At 40.6% G+C, this 17,378-nt stretch overlaps 1 protein-coding gene across 3 annotated transcripts in view; it reads right to left on the bottom strand.

The window, feature by feature from the left end:
- Positions 1-1,930: 1,930 nt before the first annotated feature.
- The window catches only part of Scaf8 (SR-related CTD associated factor 8), an 82,971-nt gene continuing 67,523 nt past the window's right edge, over positions 1,931-17,378 (bottom strand). For 2 of the 3 annotated variants that reach the window (XM_076552844.1, XM_042262352.2), the window contains 8 exons: positions 15,464-15,564; positions 14,364-14,477; positions 13,201-13,357; positions 11,032-11,165; positions 9,255-9,399; positions 7,735-7,803; positions 4,732-4,947; positions 1,931-4,059 (listed from right to left, as the gene is read on the bottom strand). In XM_076552844.1, coding sequence (XP_076408959.1) covers positions 2,606-4,059; positions 4,732-4,947; positions 7,735-7,803; positions 9,255-9,399; positions 11,032-11,165; positions 13,201-13,357; positions 14,364-14,477; positions 15,464-15,564 — 2,390 coding nt within the window. In that variant the 3' untranslated portion in view covers positions 1,931-2,605. The remainder of the gene's footprint in view (positions 4,060-4,731; positions 4,948-7,734; positions 7,804-9,254; positions 9,400-11,031; positions 11,166-13,200; positions 13,358-14,363; positions 14,478-15,463; positions 15,565-17,378) is intronic. The other variant, XM_076552845.1, reaches the window with a different exon arrangement.

Raw genomic sequence — 17,378 nt, 5'->3', positions numbered from 1 at the left:
ATGTTTACAGATTAAAGAAATGATTAATTCAGTCTGCTAAACTACAAAGAAGAGTATGGCATCACAGCAAAACTATGCGGGGCTGGTGAGGGTATCTCAGTGGGAGAGCACCCAGCATGCAACTGGCCAGGGGTCCACCCCAGCAACAAACAAATCCACACTATGTGGCTGTCTCATACAGTGCTGCCCGCAAACCCACCGAGCACTGTATGAAGGGGTTGGGCCACTGCTCACATATTCCAGTTGCAGCATTCTGGTGACAGAGCTGTGATCAACGGCACACAAAACGGGGCAGGTCCTAAGCCAAACCTATCAAATAAGACAATGAACTTTTCTTGGAGTGTTTAAATACTGGTGAAGGAAATTCTAGTTCAGTCAACAAGGCTAGGTATTTCCTTCCTTAACATTACAGAACTAGAGAAGGGCACAGGAGGGACGAAGTCATTTCTTTTAAATCATACAAAAGAGTCCCCATGCTCAAGATGACACAGTGATGACAGCTGATAAGGTTGGTTAACTTGCACTTTCTAGAACCTCCAAACCAGTGCAAGTGCAACCCACCTCAAGCACCCACGAGAAGAGCAAAGGCTTAGAATTTTTTTTTAGAAAAATCACAAACAAGTCATTTATATTGCTACTTAACTTGAACAAACGTCCATTAATTTTGGTCAGAGTAATTGGAACTAAAGTTGTTTTGAGAAACTGTACTCAGTATCATTTCCTAAGGTCAAAGTCAGTCTTTCCTGAATGTTTACTTTGCCCTAGGGTTGTAATTTTGACTCTATCCTAAGGGAAAGACCTGAAATAAAATGAGACCACCGACTGGGTTACTTTGGAACTAAACACTCAAACACTCCTCCTCAGCCCTCCTTTCCCCAAATGATGAAATATATAGTATGTCCTATTGTCTGAATTTACACCGTGTGAAAAAAGGACCATCTTTGGCCACAGAAGTTATAGCTCTCTAGATCACCACCAGTGTACACAAACAAATCTTATTTGACATGGCTGGTGTGCTCTGTCATGGCTTAGGAATTTTAGATAGATCAAATGATGAACTGCTGAAAATGACTGCTCAGGATTATATGAAAGCTTTCCACTGGAAACTAAAAAAATATCAATGGCTTTTTTTTTTAACATGTATATACTATATGTAGAAAACTCAAAAGAAAACAGCAAATAAATGAAACTTAAGGGCAAAAGCAAACAAGAAGCCAACCTCAATTTCTTCTCTTCAATCTAGAGTCTTAGAGTCTTGTCTAAACAATGTTACCCAGAGCCTACAAAACACATGATGGACACTTTATTCCTGGTATATCAAAATCTCTTAAGTCCATCAACACCAGTATACATTTTGTGCAATCAAGAAACTCATGGTGGGCACGTGAACTACACTTCTTAATGACAGTATTATCTACACAGAACAGCAAATAGAGCATGAAAACTTGGAAGAACTGAAGTGCAATCTGACTACATGCTGCACCTGGCTTTATGTTCAGCTGTATTAAACAAAGTGCTACAGAACTGCCTCTTGGCCAATATACTTCTTTCTAATTTCTTCAGATTTACCAAGATTGAAAGCTATAACCATGAGCAATGTTAATTTATCCAATGTTTCCAATTTTCTATCAAGTTTTAAAGAGTATCTTATTAAACTTTAAAAAATCATTCTACCTTTTCTCTGTATAAGCATAGAGACAGACATACAGAGAAAGAAAAACTACATGGCTTATACAATAAATATACATGGGTACTGCGTACATATTAATCAGACTGCATGGTTTTTATATAAAAGTATACAGGTTTTTACTACCACATAACTCTTCATTGTTGTTAAAGTGTAATGGGAACTTCCACAGCTAAGTGCATGCTACTAACAATTCAGTTTTAAGAATTTGTAGGTTAAAAAAATACAATTCCTAGAACACTGTTATCAAACAAGTAAGTTTTATTGGCATCTAAAAACAAAATTCACCCAACATTGAAACGTATTTTAATGTTTATGTTGTTTGCTTTTTCTTTTCTTTTTTCTTTTTTTTTTTTTTTAACTCACTGCAGTATGAGGAACAAATCACACACACTTACTTTGGAGGAACAGAGACCATAGTGGAGATTTTCACAAAATCGCTTTTTAAAATCTCTGTATTATGCTCCTCAAGAATCTAGAGCCAGTCCTTGCATAAAATGTCACAGCTTTGTTACCTTAAAATCCTGCAGCAGCCTAGAGATAGGAAGAAGATGTGCCACACCTTGCTGTTCTGCAATGATGTCATTACCATAGCCAAGCCAATGACAGTGTCTAAAACCCTCTCTTCCATAGGAAGTCTCCGACCAGCTGTTAGCATCTCCTTGACGTTAAAAGAATCTGGGGCAACATTTATACTTTATCAGAAAAATAAAAAAATGTTTACCTACCATGTTCATATTAAGAACAATGTCTCTACAAGTCAGTTGTACAATCATTTTAAGAGAAAGGTGAACATGAACATCAGATTAACTTAGTTCTGGCAGATAAACAACGGGAACACCTCTGGTGCAGTCAGCCACTACCCTCTTACAGAGATGACAACTGTACAAAAGGTTTCTTTTACCTACTGAGCGATGGTTATGTCCCCTCAGTCTCTGTGCTCTCTACCACCACTGCTTCACTTTCTACACCAGCAACTGTGCCGCTCTCCTCCTTGTCTACGTCACCTGAAGACGCCAGTTTGTCATAGAGTTCAGGGTCCTTCTGGACTGGTAAAGGCGGTGGCTGAGCATGCCTCTCTGTAGTTTCACCGTTAACTTGAGGCACATTATCACCTTTTCGTTGAGAAGTGGCCCCTTCGAAATAATCAAACACCCGAGCGTGAGGAGGGGGGACCCAAGTGTTTTGAATTCTATCTCGTCCAAGACGATTTCCATTAATTTCTCTGCAGAAATCAAAATCTCTGTCATCCCTATCCCTTTGCCTCTCCCAGGGTCTTCTGCGGTCATCAAAATCTCTGTGAACTTCTTGCGCAAATCCTCTGTTCCAAGGACCACTTCTAGGATCAAATCGGTAACTTCCAGCCCGAAATCTACCTCTTTCTTCATGTAAGCCTTTTGGACCACCAAAGACAGGCAGAACTCGATGCTCTCTCTCATCAAAATCTCTATGCCCCCAAGGCTTCTCTGGGGGAAATCCAAAGTGGTCTCTTCGACCAAGATGATCTAGACCTGGCCTCACAAGATTCTCTCTGATGTCCACAGGAGGTCTTCCAAAATGATCCCTACCATCTAATGGAGGCCTTCCAGGGCCTTCTCGGGGATCTATAGGTCGCCCAACCACATCCCTAACATCCACCGGGGGAGGTCTATTCATGCCCTCCCTTGTTTCTACAGGAGGAAACCGGTAATCTCTATCCCCTTCCTGCTGAATACTGTCATTCCCAAGTGGTATTCGTTTATCTGGGTTGGGAACATTGTCTATACTTGGTCTTCCAGGAGCCAGAAAAGGTCTTTCTGGCTGACTAAACAGATCTCCAGGAGGAAAAGGTCCACGGGGAGGCGGGTGAAGAGCTGCATCAAGTACCGATGGGGGAGGCATCCCCCGCTGGGGGGGGATTCCAGGCTGTAGTAAAGGGAATCTTGGTCCAGGAGCCTGTGGTATCAGTCCTGGACGGATGTCTAACATTGGCAATGCAGGCATCCTTTGAGCTGGGATAGTTAAGGGAGGTAAGTTTTGAGGTCCAATTGGTGGCTGTGTTCCCAAAAGTCCAGCAGGATTTGTAACATTTGGTGGCTGTAGTCCTACAAGTCCAGAGTTGTTAGGCAAGTTTGGAGGCAGTACCCCAAGAAGTCCAGAGCCACTCGACACATTTGGTGGCTGTATGCCCAAAATTCCAGAGTTATTTAGAATATTTGGTGGCTGGGCTCCAATAATCGCAGCATTACTGGAAACATTAGCTGGCCGAACCCCCAGCATTTCAGAATTACTTGACACATTTGGTCTCTGCACACACAGGATCCCAGAGGTGTTTGCGGGGCCAGGCGGCTGTGCTAACATTGCAGCACTACTTGGAATATCATTTGCAATCACTAAAACAGAAAGAGAAGAAATCATCTAAAGTAAGTTACTGTTATAAAAAGGAAATAAATTATTAATGCTATAATTTCCACTAGTGAACTTCAGCTACCTCCCCTCAAAGAATCATACTTTACCAGATACAGCATGAACATCAGACCTAAGATTATGAATAGTACACAGAGTAAAATTCACGTTTAAATAAAATACTCTGCACCAATGTTTTCAAACAAAAATGTCAAGTGTGTTTGCATGTGATTAAGATACCAAATAATGGGACCATTAAAAATTACTTAATGCTTTCAAACACCATTTTTAACTAGATATTAATCTGGTACAGTATCTGGTATTCGCCCAAGAGTTGCTGACCCTTGTCTTCTGACGACAGTGCCCAAGAGCAGCAGCAGCAGCAAAGGGGGAGTGCTGGGTCTTAGTGAAAAGGTCTACAAACCAGTGTTATTCTGAACAGAACATCTTTTGTAATGGTCTTCACAACACTGGGCACTAAAGTAAGGCAAGCACCTAGCACTGAGCTACGTCTCCAACCCTTGAGTAATGTCACGTCTTGTTAAGCGACACTGCAGAGCATGGAGAGAACACGTGTGGAATAACCGCAGTACCACTTTCCATTTTCGTACGAGATGGATTTCATGTCTAGGGTTTTTAGTCACTGGTTTTGTTTTTACCTGGTCTGGTGTTTTCACCAGAAGGAATCTGGTGTTCTGTAAGGTGAGGTACTTTTTCTTCAGGCTCTGCTTTATTGGGAGGATTAAAAACATTTCCAGCTGATAGAGTTGAAGGAGCAAGACCGCTGGCAACAGAACCACCTGGTAAAACAAGGCTACCAAATCCAACATCTTTCACAGTTTCTGGGGTCATGGACAATGGTGGTTGCACTAAAGCTGTTTAAACAGGACAAAAATTGATTTCAGACAATTTGTGAGCTAAGTTTTCTGGCAGCTTGAGTGATTTACTTAGTGGCATCTCAGTATTACTAAGCATGTTATAATAATCAATGCTCAAAATGACTAGTCATAACAAAGAGGCTCAATTCTATTTACAATGCTTCATTCTTTTAGAATAGAGGAAATAATTTTAAGAAATATTTTTACCAAAGGGTCTGGTACAGGAAGAGTCACTGGTGATTCTAGTAATACCAAAAAAAAAAAAAAAAAAAAAAACTAATTTTCTAAGAATGTCAGCTAAGTGAACACTAAATACCCAGAAATTATTAGCAGGAACAGACAAGTAAATATCAGAATGAAAGTCTAGCCAATCTTCAAATTACAATGTGTGTGTGGGGGGGGGGGGGGGCGCGGAAAGATCCCTTTATATTCAGTACCTTCATCAAACAAGATTAGGGAAGGTTAACTGAAAATGTAATGCTGTAAACATGCTGAACCAAAACAGTTGGTAACAATGCTTCACATGTGTGTGCCACCTACATATAAAAGGCAGAAGCACAAGATATAACAGTCTTAGAAGTTCCAGTTCAGGGTATGTCATATGGAAAACTGTTGAGTCCTACTTGGACACATGAAGCAAAGGTGCCCCCTCTCCCCATATTCACCTCAAGAATTGCTTGAACAAACTGTCAGTATACTATAGAGATGGAACACTGGGACAAAACTACCTATGATCATGAACAGGAATTATGGGAATTAAGTGAGACAGGAAGAACAGCAGAATTGCATGCACTAGTAATCAATCCCAGGTTTGGAAACCATAGTTATTGAAAGACAGACTATAGCACAAGCCTCTTTGAGTGGTGAATTAAAAAATAACTTCTGAACATTGTAATTTTCAGAGAGATTTGAAAGCTACCTAAATAATGAGGAAAACATTTTAAATGTAAGGGTAATGGATTTAGATTTTAAGAAATTAACAAACATCTCTATTATATGTACTCTCATGAAAGGACTTTTGGAATCTAATTTTTAAAGCAAGATTGCTCAAAATTACTGTATGTTTCTTCAGAAGCCCTGTGTTTAGTAACAGGAAAAAGGAAATAGAAAATTAAAAGATAATTAAATGTCCACAAATGTTCATTTTTGTAATCCCTTAGATTAGTATGGCTTTAGTTAAGTACACAGCACTCTGAAGGCAAAGAGAGGAGTGGAGAATCTAGTTTCTTCAGGAAGTCTGGATGGCAGCACCATCCCTTTCACTATTTCCAGCATCTATGAAGCTGCAGGTTTACACTGCAAGGGAAGAGGTAAGTATGCATGTTATCATTTCAGCATGATAACAGAAGTATAAAAACAGAGCGAAGTCAAATGTGCTGTCTGTACACTTCTACTTGAAGCTGTTTGATAGTGCACATTGATAATTTCTCTATTTCCTAGTGTTGTCCACTGAAAATGTTTCCACTCAACAAAATCCTCGAGCAAACATAATCTTACTAGACTGTGGTCTGTAAATGTCATCCTGCACTAGGACAAGTGTCCGGTTCAGACTGCAGTGGAAGATACCGTATGAGCTGGGTACAATCAGGCTGGGAATCGTGAGACTCTCAGAAGCTAAGGCAGCTAACTCCAAGACACAGAGAAGCAACAAACACCAAGTCAAATACGCCATTTGACCATCAAAAGACCAGAGACTACAACTGACGGGAAGGAATCTGCTAACCCGTGAAAACACCGATTACAAACTGAAGAAATGAAGGGCAGGGGGTTTCGAAGGAGAGGAGCCACAGAAGCCTTCCTTCCCCTCCCCAGTCCCCCACTCCTCACTGTGCCTGCTGGCAGCGAGGGGAAGGTCTGACACCCACCCTGCCTCTCCTGGGCACTACACCTCAAGGGAACTAATGACCAGCAGCTGCTAAGAGTTTTCTTTGTATTAAAAAAAAAATCCTAACACAGAAATTACTATTTAGAAAGACAATTTTCAATTAATGACAGATTTAACCAATAAAAATCAACAAATTAAAAACATATTAAAACTGAACAGGTAAACATTTTCAACAGCTAAATTCCAATACCCGAATACCCTCATCAATCTTAACATTGTTAAGTATGTAAGAAAACATGAAGTGTAAACAAAACTAATATGATTATGCATTTGAATAATAATGAAAATATAAATTCATCTACCCTAACTAGGTCTCATTCGGGAGATGATAAGACAAGTTGGGCACGAGCAGGGACGGGGACACAAGTCACTTCTGTACTCTCTGCTTGACTTTGCCCTAATTCTCAAAACTGCTATCAAAAGGATTGTTTGTTTTGTTCAAAATGAACAAAAAGACACTAGGATGATATAACACAAGTCTAAGACATTTTGCTTGTCTTCTTATGAGAAAAAAGGTGATCCATAGTCTAAGCAAGTCTTTGGCGCTAATTTCCACCTTACAGGAATCTTTTATCTAGAGAGGAGCAGCTTGGAAGTCAGGAAGAGCTAGGAAACGGAAGGGAGACCCGGGCAGGACAGGATGGCTCTAGACGAGACATTTACAACCAACACAACAGAACACAACCCCCACGATGGGAGGATGTAAGTCTGGACGAAGGGCGTAGACCAGGAAGACATTTTTGGACAACCGAGCAAACATGAGTAAGAACTTCTAAGATACTGTTCATTTTCAAAATTCTCTAGCATGCATTTGTCGGAAAACTAGTATTTCACAGGAATGAGCACAAATACACTAAGACTCCCTAGGATAAAACAGACTTTGTAAATCAGTAACTCACATGTTGGTACTACTGGAGGAATTGCAGGGGGAGGTACAACAGGTGGGGGAACCGGAGGTGGCATAAAACCTACATGGGAGAAAAAAGACCAAAATAAAACAGCACAAAGAAAATGACTTGTTTAAATCAAAGGGCTCAAGATTTATAAATGAACTTCCACATTTTCTTATTGTTTTACTGTGGGGTCCTCACTCTGCTACCCAGCTGGTGTGGAACCTGTGGGCTAAGTCATTCTGCTTCAACCTCCTGAGAAATGGGAATGTTGTAGAACATTACTTAACTATGTAAAGATGTATTAATTTGTTTATGTGGCAAAATATTACTTCAACTATGTAAAGGTGTGTTATATTTGTTTATGCTGCATTTGTTTAATGATGTAAAGATGTGTTGCTTTGCCTAAGGCACCTGACTGGTCTAATAAAAAGCTGAATGGCCAATAGCTAGGCAGGAGAGAAATAGGTGGGCTGGCGGGGAGGGGGAATAAGTAGGAAGAAAAATTTAGGCTCCAGGGAAAGGAAAGCTAGGGACAAAGAGAGAGAGAGATGCTCAGGGACAGCCAGGCAGGCAGCTACCCGTCAGCCACACATAGAAGCAGCAGGAAAGTAGGACATACAGAATGAAAGAAAGGTAAAAAGCCCTCAGGTAAAATGTAGATGAAGAGAAACAGGTTAAGTTAAAAGAACTAGGGGACAAGCATAAGATAAGGCCGAGCAGTCATAACTAATAATAAGTGCCTGTGGCTTTACTGGGAAGCTGGTTGGTGGCACAAAAGAAAGCCTGCTACATGGGACCTCAGTGCTCCTATAGTGCTCCACTAGAACAGCAAATTTTCACAGCCTTGAAATGGCCTCCATTAGCATGCTGATGGATCTGTGCAATATTCTACACTGAAAATGACTTCTATATACACTTTACTTGATTCCTATAAGCCAGATAAAGCAGTTATCCTGATCATAAGGTTCTATTTATTTACTCACTCATTCAAGTCTGGTGAAAGGCTCTGCACTGCAGATCGGTGTCATTAACTACAGAATCAAGTGGTTTATGTTGGAATGCTGACCACAGGAAAAGTGCTAAACCTATCTCAAGCCACTGGTCACAATATGTAAATTAAGCTATACATCTGTCAGCTATTTTATTTCCTTGACACATTATGCTCTTTACCAGTAGGTTGAAATATTTTGTTAGCTTTAGATGATATGTTTAAAGTTCTTGAATAAAAATCTTAAACTATAAAGACATTTTTATGATCCTACAGACCACATGACCAAATTATAAATCTGCTTCTTTGCAGTTTTTAAAGTTAGAGTTACTGTTAAATTAAATTAGAAAATAGTGAGTAAAAATAAAAGCTGCCGAAAGATGTGACCCAATGGATCAAAGTCTGGAGAATAGACCCACAAAGCTAGTTCTGTTGTATGTTCAAGTCTGAGAACCACTGCTTTATGGCACTGGGAGCCCAAAAAGAACAACAACGATATTCTAAACAGAGTTCAAGCAATAAGACATAAATTCCTTACCAGGAGGTGGTTGTGAAGGGTTAAAACTTGCTCGAAGAAAAGGAGGAGGAGGGATTGGGCTGAATCCAGGAGGTGGGACCGGCATCGACACAGGAAACGCTGGTGGAACTAGACTAACTGCAGGAACCGCTGGAGCTACTGGAATCTTTTATGGGTAGAAAAATGTCTGTTAGCCAATTTATCCACCTGAAGTGATTATTACATTTTGGCATAAAGGCAAACTACATTTTTTTTAAAAGGAAAGTAATAAATGTCATTACATTTAAGTTTCTCTTTTTCTACACTTTTTGAGTCAATCTTCTTAGGGTTAAAGCAGACAGTATGAGTCAATAGGTAATTTACCTGCAGAGTGTAAGGTCTCTCTTATATTTAAATGAATTAATGAGAACTCAGCTAAGCATCGAGGCTCAGGCTTCAGACTCATTAGCGCCTGCTCGACCACCAGGCTGCCTCTAAGAAGCACACAACAGAAGCTTTCAAAGAGCATCAAATTCTCTAAACTCTGTTATCGAATCTTAACACAAATATCTTTTATTCATCATAGCGACAAAAAGCCCCAAACTTCTCTCTAGCATGGCTTTATCTCTTTCCTGAACCTCAAATGGTACCAAGTCTGTTTAGCATCTCAACTTCATTGCCTAAGGAGTACTATACTGTAAAGGTCACATGTACAGAAAAGGAACTCCCAACTGCTATTCCCAAGAGACTGCTCCTCGGGTCATTTTCTATTCTCAGAAAATGGGAGCTCCCATATTTCTAGTTTCTTGGACCTAGTATCCCTTTCTCCTTTCTTCAACTCCAATCAATAATCTAGGAAACCCCACTAGTTGTCCCTCCGGTCCTCTACTGTCTGACAGGCCTCTTTACTTCCGTCACATTCTTCTCCGTGTCACAACCACTCTCATGTATTTGCTACAGTGACTTTCACTCCACCTCTTCTTTTATAAATGTTCAGTGTGGCCTACTCACTATAAACCGTATCCAGTGCAATGTTTTACACGTCATTCCTCTGATCCTCCTCCTCCTCCAGTGGTTTCTTCAACTCACAATGAAGATGAATTCCTTTGAGAGCTGAGCTTACAGGCATGACTCTAGCCACTTGCTAGTCCTGGAGCACCAAGCACGCTCCTGGCACCTGACCTTCAGTGTGGATTTCTTCTGCTTGTCACGCTCTTGCTCAGATGCTGCAGTGGATACTTTCTTCGCCATGCAGTTGTTGAGCTAGCACCCTGGGCACTGTCTTAAGACTGCAGGCTGCAGTGTAGACACTCTGAACCACCGCATTCTACTACCCCCAGGATCTATCTCATCCTCTCGGTCTGTCTCCCCGAAGGACAATGAAAACTCCAGGTTTACCATGGGTGTGCCCCAAGCCTCAGAGCTCCTACAACAATGCACAACTCAGCACTAGCACTCAGTACATATTTAATGCATAAACATTTAAGTATGAATAATATTTCCAACAATGATTTTTCAAAATGTTTCACTAAATTCGGTGAAATAATCTAATGAATTTATCAAATAATCTTACTGATACAAATTTGCTTCCAAAGAAAGTGTAAGTCTAAAGAAACTACCACAAATCAGAAGGTGTTATAGCTCCTAGTCACCTGCTTAATCTTCAAGCAATGATGCATTGCATATGAAGAACATTTTTAACATCTGAAAGATGACAAGCAGTTCTCTGTCGTAACTGGGACAACAGACTCCAGCTGTCACACATCAACAAATCAGCTTTGGAAGATGGACGGTGGCAAAGAAGCCAGCTAGTACTAACCTGCAGCATGGCCACAGGCGGAGGGAAGACCTCTGCCTGTGTTGTGACCACCGTCTCCTTTTCAACTGGAGTTGGACTCTGTGTAGTCTGGACCGTCTCTTTAACGGGTTCTGAGGTTTTCACAGTTTCCCATTCTAAACAAAATATTTGAAATTGATTTCCTTTAAATGCAGCTTTTCAGGTTTGTTTGTTTTTTTTTCATTTACATTAATATCTAAACCCTTGCCAGACCTATCTTCGCAAATCTAAAAATAACACATGAGATAAAAATGACAACACTGAGCTGTAACAGAAATACCTCATAGGTCACCTGATAATGAGAAACCAGACCTGTTCTGTCCATTATCAAGCACAAAAACCAAAGTATTAGCTCAATACAGAGAAATCCTCCAAAGAAGACAAGAACAGAAAAATGGAAGTAGCTGGGCATGTGGCACATGCCCGAAGCTGAGCGCTTAGGAAGTAGAGGCCCTAGGACATGAGTTAGAGGCCAGCCTGGGTAACATGAAATCAATCACGGTCCTGTATTTTTACATGACAAGAGCAAATGTGAGTAGTCAGCTTTTGCTTGTGTGCATCTGCCTTCATCTCCTGTATGTTCCATGTTCACGAAGCTCTGGCATGCTGCTTCCCAAAGTGGATACATGTTTCACATCTTCAGATATGCTCTACCCCCTTGGAACTACATCCACTCACAATGTAATGCTCCCATGGCTCGGCTCTGTTCCGTGTGTGTGTGTGTGTGTGTGTGTGTGTGTGTGTGTGTGTGTGTGTCTGAGACAAGGTCTCACCATACAGCCTGGCCTGGAACTTGGTATGTGGACCAGGCTAGCCTAAAAGAAATACAGAAACCTGTCTCCCAAGCAACAGGATTGAAGGCATGTGCTCTACCATGCCTGGTCTGTGCTTTATACCAACACAGAAATCCTATATAGGTTTTCTTGCTTATTATTTATTTATTTTGAGTAGAACATGTTTGCCCCCCCCCCAAATACACAGTAGAGACTCTACAAGCCAGGGGTCTCTCTGTTCTAAATATATACTTGCTGCTATAAACAAGCAAGCAAACAAACAAACAAACAAACAAACAAATGGGGAGTGGGAAGAGGGGGAAGAAAGGAAAGAAAAAAGAAAGGAAAGTCCTGAAGACTATGTACACAAACAAGCATGGCTTGGTCCCACAGAGCTCCTTTTTCACAACAGGCCTCTGGCGGGCTCCAGTGCAGACTCCAGACCATGGCAGCCTGGGCCATACAAGTCAAAGGTGATTGCTGCTTTCTGTTTTCCTATTACGTCAGTTCCTGAAGAATCAACTTGTCACACAGCAGTAACTTAGACAACTGAAAGAAAGACTGTCCTAGGAAAAAGGCAGCAAACAAGACACTGGGTTGATGCGGGTGGTCCTGCGGTCAAATCAAGGACCCTGCACATCCTAAGAACATGTTCTGCTACCTGAGGGCCATCTCCAGGCAGAAGGCAACAATATCAAAAAGATGTCTGCATATGTTCCTAACCATGAGAACCCTGAAAGCAGGCTAGTTTTGGTAAGAGAGCTAAGACACGAAGAAACACAGAACAGATTACACTTTGGATCAATCCCAAATATCAATGAGTACTTCCTTCTGGTTGTAGCCGATTGTGAATTTGTAACTGTGAATTTTTTTAAATAAAAAAAAAAAATACTGGTACTTTTTAAAAGAGCGGGGCATACAAATATTTGGTTATGGGCAATGTAGGAAGTGTTTCAGAAGGTATTACGCTGCAGTACTTGAGTACACTACTAAAAATGAACTCCACCTAAAATCTTCTGGAATTTCTCCAACAAGTTTCTCAAATCCTCAGTTCCCACTTAAAACTGATGGAATTAAAACTTGTTTTCTTCAACAAAGCCTCCATGGTACAAAGCTTTCTCTTCAATATAATAAAAATGTTAAGTCATAAAAGAAAAAGGACCACATTTGGAGGCTTCCATTCAGTACTTTTCTAACCTGTTCCTTGACACCTAATGATATGTAAAACAGTGAAAAAGCAACATCAGAAAGGACATCAACTCTTTGTTTGCAGCTGACGCCAGGGAATAAGCACAGTTTACTCTGCATCCCCAAACACATTTACATAACAACCTTCTGAAGTACACTTTTAAATAACAAAAAGCATTAGCATTCTCACCAGCATTTACAGTTTCCTGGTCTATCATGCCTCCTTCTGCAAAGCCATCCAAGTCATCCACTTTAACTTTTTCCCAAGGTATATATGTGACTCCAAGATCCACATCCCAGAACTGTTTATATTCCGTCTTTACACCTTTGTTCAAAGCCCAGGCAATCTATTGGGAATGGAGAGAGAAAAAGGAAGATCACAGATACACTATAATAAAAATAAAGTTCAAAATCATACTTAAGCAAATAGAAACAAAACTCGTTTTCTTGAGTACTTGTTTTAAACTTGTACTAGAGATAATATTTGCAATATAAGATCTGTTTCCATGTCTTACCCACCTCTAAACTCATTTTTGGAGAAAACACAAGTCTAATTTTCACAATAAAAATCTCAGCTCGATTTGGCAGTAACTAGGCAACTTTGTACACCATGCCAGCATACATAAGCAATACCTGAGTTTACACACATGAACTATCTATCAGGAAATGATAAAGATGGGCAGACATACTCTTCAGAAAGAGTTCAGAGTTTTAATTTAGGCACAGAAGCTGACTGGATGCATTTTCTCTAAAAAGTCAAAATGAAATTCTGAGTCAATCACCAGCAATGAGAAAACACTTCATAAATTCTCAATTTAAAGACTAAGAAGAAAACAAATGCTTGCAGATACTCTTTACAAGGTGGTTGGCTAGATAAAATGAGAAGGAATAATAAAAATAAAAATAAAAATAATAATAATATGAACAAGTGCTGGGAGAAAAAGTAAATCAAAGACAAATCTGTAAATATGAACAGGCTCTAACCAAGATGAGGTGTGAGCTGGTACAGATTTGTGTAGGTGTGAACTTAAGGAACAAACTCAGTTTGGACTAGTAAGTTAGTGTACATATTCCAAACTATAATAACTCAGTAATTCTTAAACCATAAGCTTGCTAGGAACATTAAAGATAAGGTTGACTCTAAACTCAATGTAAGAACATGTGCTTAAATTAACATGTTCAAGACTAGGTCTGATCCACATCAAGGGGTAAGGGGTGAAAAGAACTGGAGCATTCTAACAGTCCAAACAAGTAAGACCATATGACCTTCCTATGAAAACCGCAAGACTGTAACACAGCAGGTGCCGGAATGTCAGCTGTCACTCCACCATAAACTCACCCAGGAAAACTCACCTTAATGACCTTGGAACCAATTTTATAGGATCCTGAACTCAGTTTCTGAAGAGCCCGAAAAGAATCTTGTCGATGAACCATACAGACATATGCACAGCCCCTGGGTGGAATCATCTATGAGGGGAAAATCCTTTCTTAACAGCGAGCACAAGGATTGACATTGATTCTGACATTTGCTTCTAGTCAAACAGAACACAGTGACAACTGACTAAATCCACAATTCAATTTTGGTAGATGACCAAATTAATTGTCTTTCTATCTCCAACACTTTATTGATGCAACATATGCAATCAATTATTTAGTTTTCATAAGCCCCATATTCATGCCTTAATTAGGCTTCCATTTAAGCCATGATAAAGGTGAACTCTTGAATACATGTCATCAGTTCCTTGACTACAGAATACAGAACATACTATTTTTTTTTTTTTTTTTTTTGGTTTTTCGAGACAGGGTTTCTCTGTGTAGCTTTGTGCCTTTCCTGGAACTCACTTGGTAGCCCAGGTTGGCCTCGAACTCACAGAGATTCGCCTGGCTCTGCCTCCCGAGTGCTGGGATTAAAGGCGTGCGCCACCACCGCCCGGCAGAACATACTATTAAAACAAAGAAAGGGACAGCTCCATTTTCAAGCTGACAGGTAAAACAGGAAGAGAAAGAGAGAGGAACAAGGGAATCTTGTTGATAAACATTTAATGCTAGCCGGGCGGTGGTGGCGCACGCCTTTAATCCCAGCACTCGGGAGGCAGAGCCAGGCGGATCTCTGTGAGTTCGAGGCCAGCCTGGGCTACCAAGTGAGTTCCAGGAAAAGGCGCAAAGCTACACAGAGAAACCCTGTCTCGAAAAACCAAAAAAAAAAACAAAAAAAAAAAAAAACATTTAATGCTTTTAAGAATTAAGAGCTATCCTGCTACAAAACCCTATGAATATTTTGTTATGATACTTTATTAAAAAGAAGATATAAATGGCTTCAAAGCAAGCAAAGAAAAATGAACAAAATAAACAAATCTTGTCAAGTTGTGGAGATCCTATGGGGCTTAACTAGTATTCGAAGAGTGAGAAACGGCCAATTTAAAACACTGTCTTAGTGCTCAAGAGATACCTACATTAATAGATTCAATTTGTCCAAACTCCTCAAAGAGGTTGGTTAGATCTTGTTGTGTAGCCTTCTTATCCACTTGGCCAACCCAGAGAGTAGTGCTGCACACTGTCAAGACAAAGAAGGAGAGGGCTTAAATCACAAGACACAGCTGCCTCAAGCATTAGTGACAATCGCTGGAACTGAAGGTAACATACATTGAATGTCTGACAGCTACACACAGAAAACTGCTGCATTTTAAACTGACTGACAGGCCTGAAGGCTCAGCGGTTAAGAATAGTGGCTACTCCTCTAGAGGACCCGAGTTTGAGTCCAGCACCCACATGGTGGCTCACAACCATCGCAACTCCAGTCTCTGAGAAACAACACCCTCTTATAACTTGTGCAGGCACTAGGCACATATGTGGTGCAGAGATACACATGCAGGCAACACGCCAATATGCATTTAAACAAAATAACAATAAAAGCCAGGCAGTGGTGGCGCACCCCTTTAATCCGAGCACGAAGGAGACAAAGGCAGATGAATCTCTGAGTCTACAAAGCGGGTTCCAGAAGGGCCAGGGATATACAGAAAAAAATCTATCTCAAAAACCAAACCAAAACAAAAACCTTACTGACATTTACTATCTATTTACATTTCTATGGAGCCAACTTCCTGCACGCACCAATTTGCAAGCTGAACACCTGTGGACACCTCTGTCCAACCACTGGAGAAAAGCACTGTGTGAGATTAGGAGAGAAGTTTAAAATTCCCCAGCTGACACTAAAGTACAACAGTTTTGAAACTATTTCCTACATATGGACCTTCTTAATATCTGAGTGTTGGAATGACTCAGTGGATGTTTCCTCCTAACCAACAGATAAATCTAAACCTGTATGAGCTGCCTCATCCATAGGGAAATAAGACTTTGCCAAGAGACGCAAAAAGGAAATGGGTAAATCAGGACTCCCTAACTTGAAGATGAAGTGATTGGCATGACTTTGTGTGTGCCACTCATGTATGCAGAGGCCAGAAGAGCGTGAACTCCTTAGAGCCTCAGCACCACACACGGATGGAAGTGACCTGAATGCTGGTCCTCACGACTGAGTAGTAGGTGCTCTTAACCTCCAGCCTGCAAGCTACTTCTGTTTGGGGCACAAAAGTTGAAGAGGAAAACACTCTGGACTGTTCATGCTTCCCGAATACCTCCTTTTCCAGACAACACACATGCACAGCTTTAATGTACTGCATGTTGATGTTTGTCCATGTCGTTTTCCAGCACTTTAACCCTGACAAAAGAGGTCTAGGAGCAGGTGTTTCTAGGGTTAACCTCATACTAAAGTGTGATCCTTGACAAGACCACTACCAAGAAACACTACTCTTGCCGGTCAGAACTCCAACACCATTCAGATGCACACAAACTCTGAAAACCATCTAGCTAACACAGACCGTGACAACTGCCCTTTCTCAGCAAGTTTCTTCTGTCTCACAGTCTCACTCTGTGTAATTCTCAACTCATGTTTCATCAATCATCTTCAACTTTTTAATATTTTAAATTAAATCCCAGGGTCCAGTGAGATGGCTCAGCAGACAAACTTACTTTGCCAGGACTTATACCCTGAGTTTGACCCAAGAAGCCTGCCCAGTGGAAGGAGAGAAGTGACTCCTCTAGGTTGTCTTCAGACCACACACACATATGGGGCACATGGGAGCACACACAAACATATACACACAGAATGAGAGTCAGAGAAATGCATACATTTTTAAGTGGATCTTTAAGAGACTACAAAGTCTGCTTTTTAACCGAGTGCAATAATTTAAATGGAATGTGTCTCCCAAAGTCTCATATGTCATAGGCTCAGTTTTAACCCACAGCACCATTGAAAAATCGGTGAAACTTTTAAGAGATGCGGCTCAAGTGGGGTCCTGCACTTGAAGGGGA

The sequence above is a fragment of the Peromyscus maniculatus genome, chromosome 16 (genome assembly GCF_049852395.1).
Source record: "Peromyscus maniculatus bairdii isolate BWxNUB_F1_BW_parent chromosome 16, HU_Pman_BW_mat_3.1, whole genome shotgun sequence".
Classification (NCBI taxonomy): domain Eukaryota; kingdom Metazoa; phylum Chordata; class Mammalia; order Rodentia; family Cricetidae; genus Peromyscus; species Peromyscus maniculatus.
This window is presented reverse-complemented; position numbering and strand designations above follow the sequence as displayed.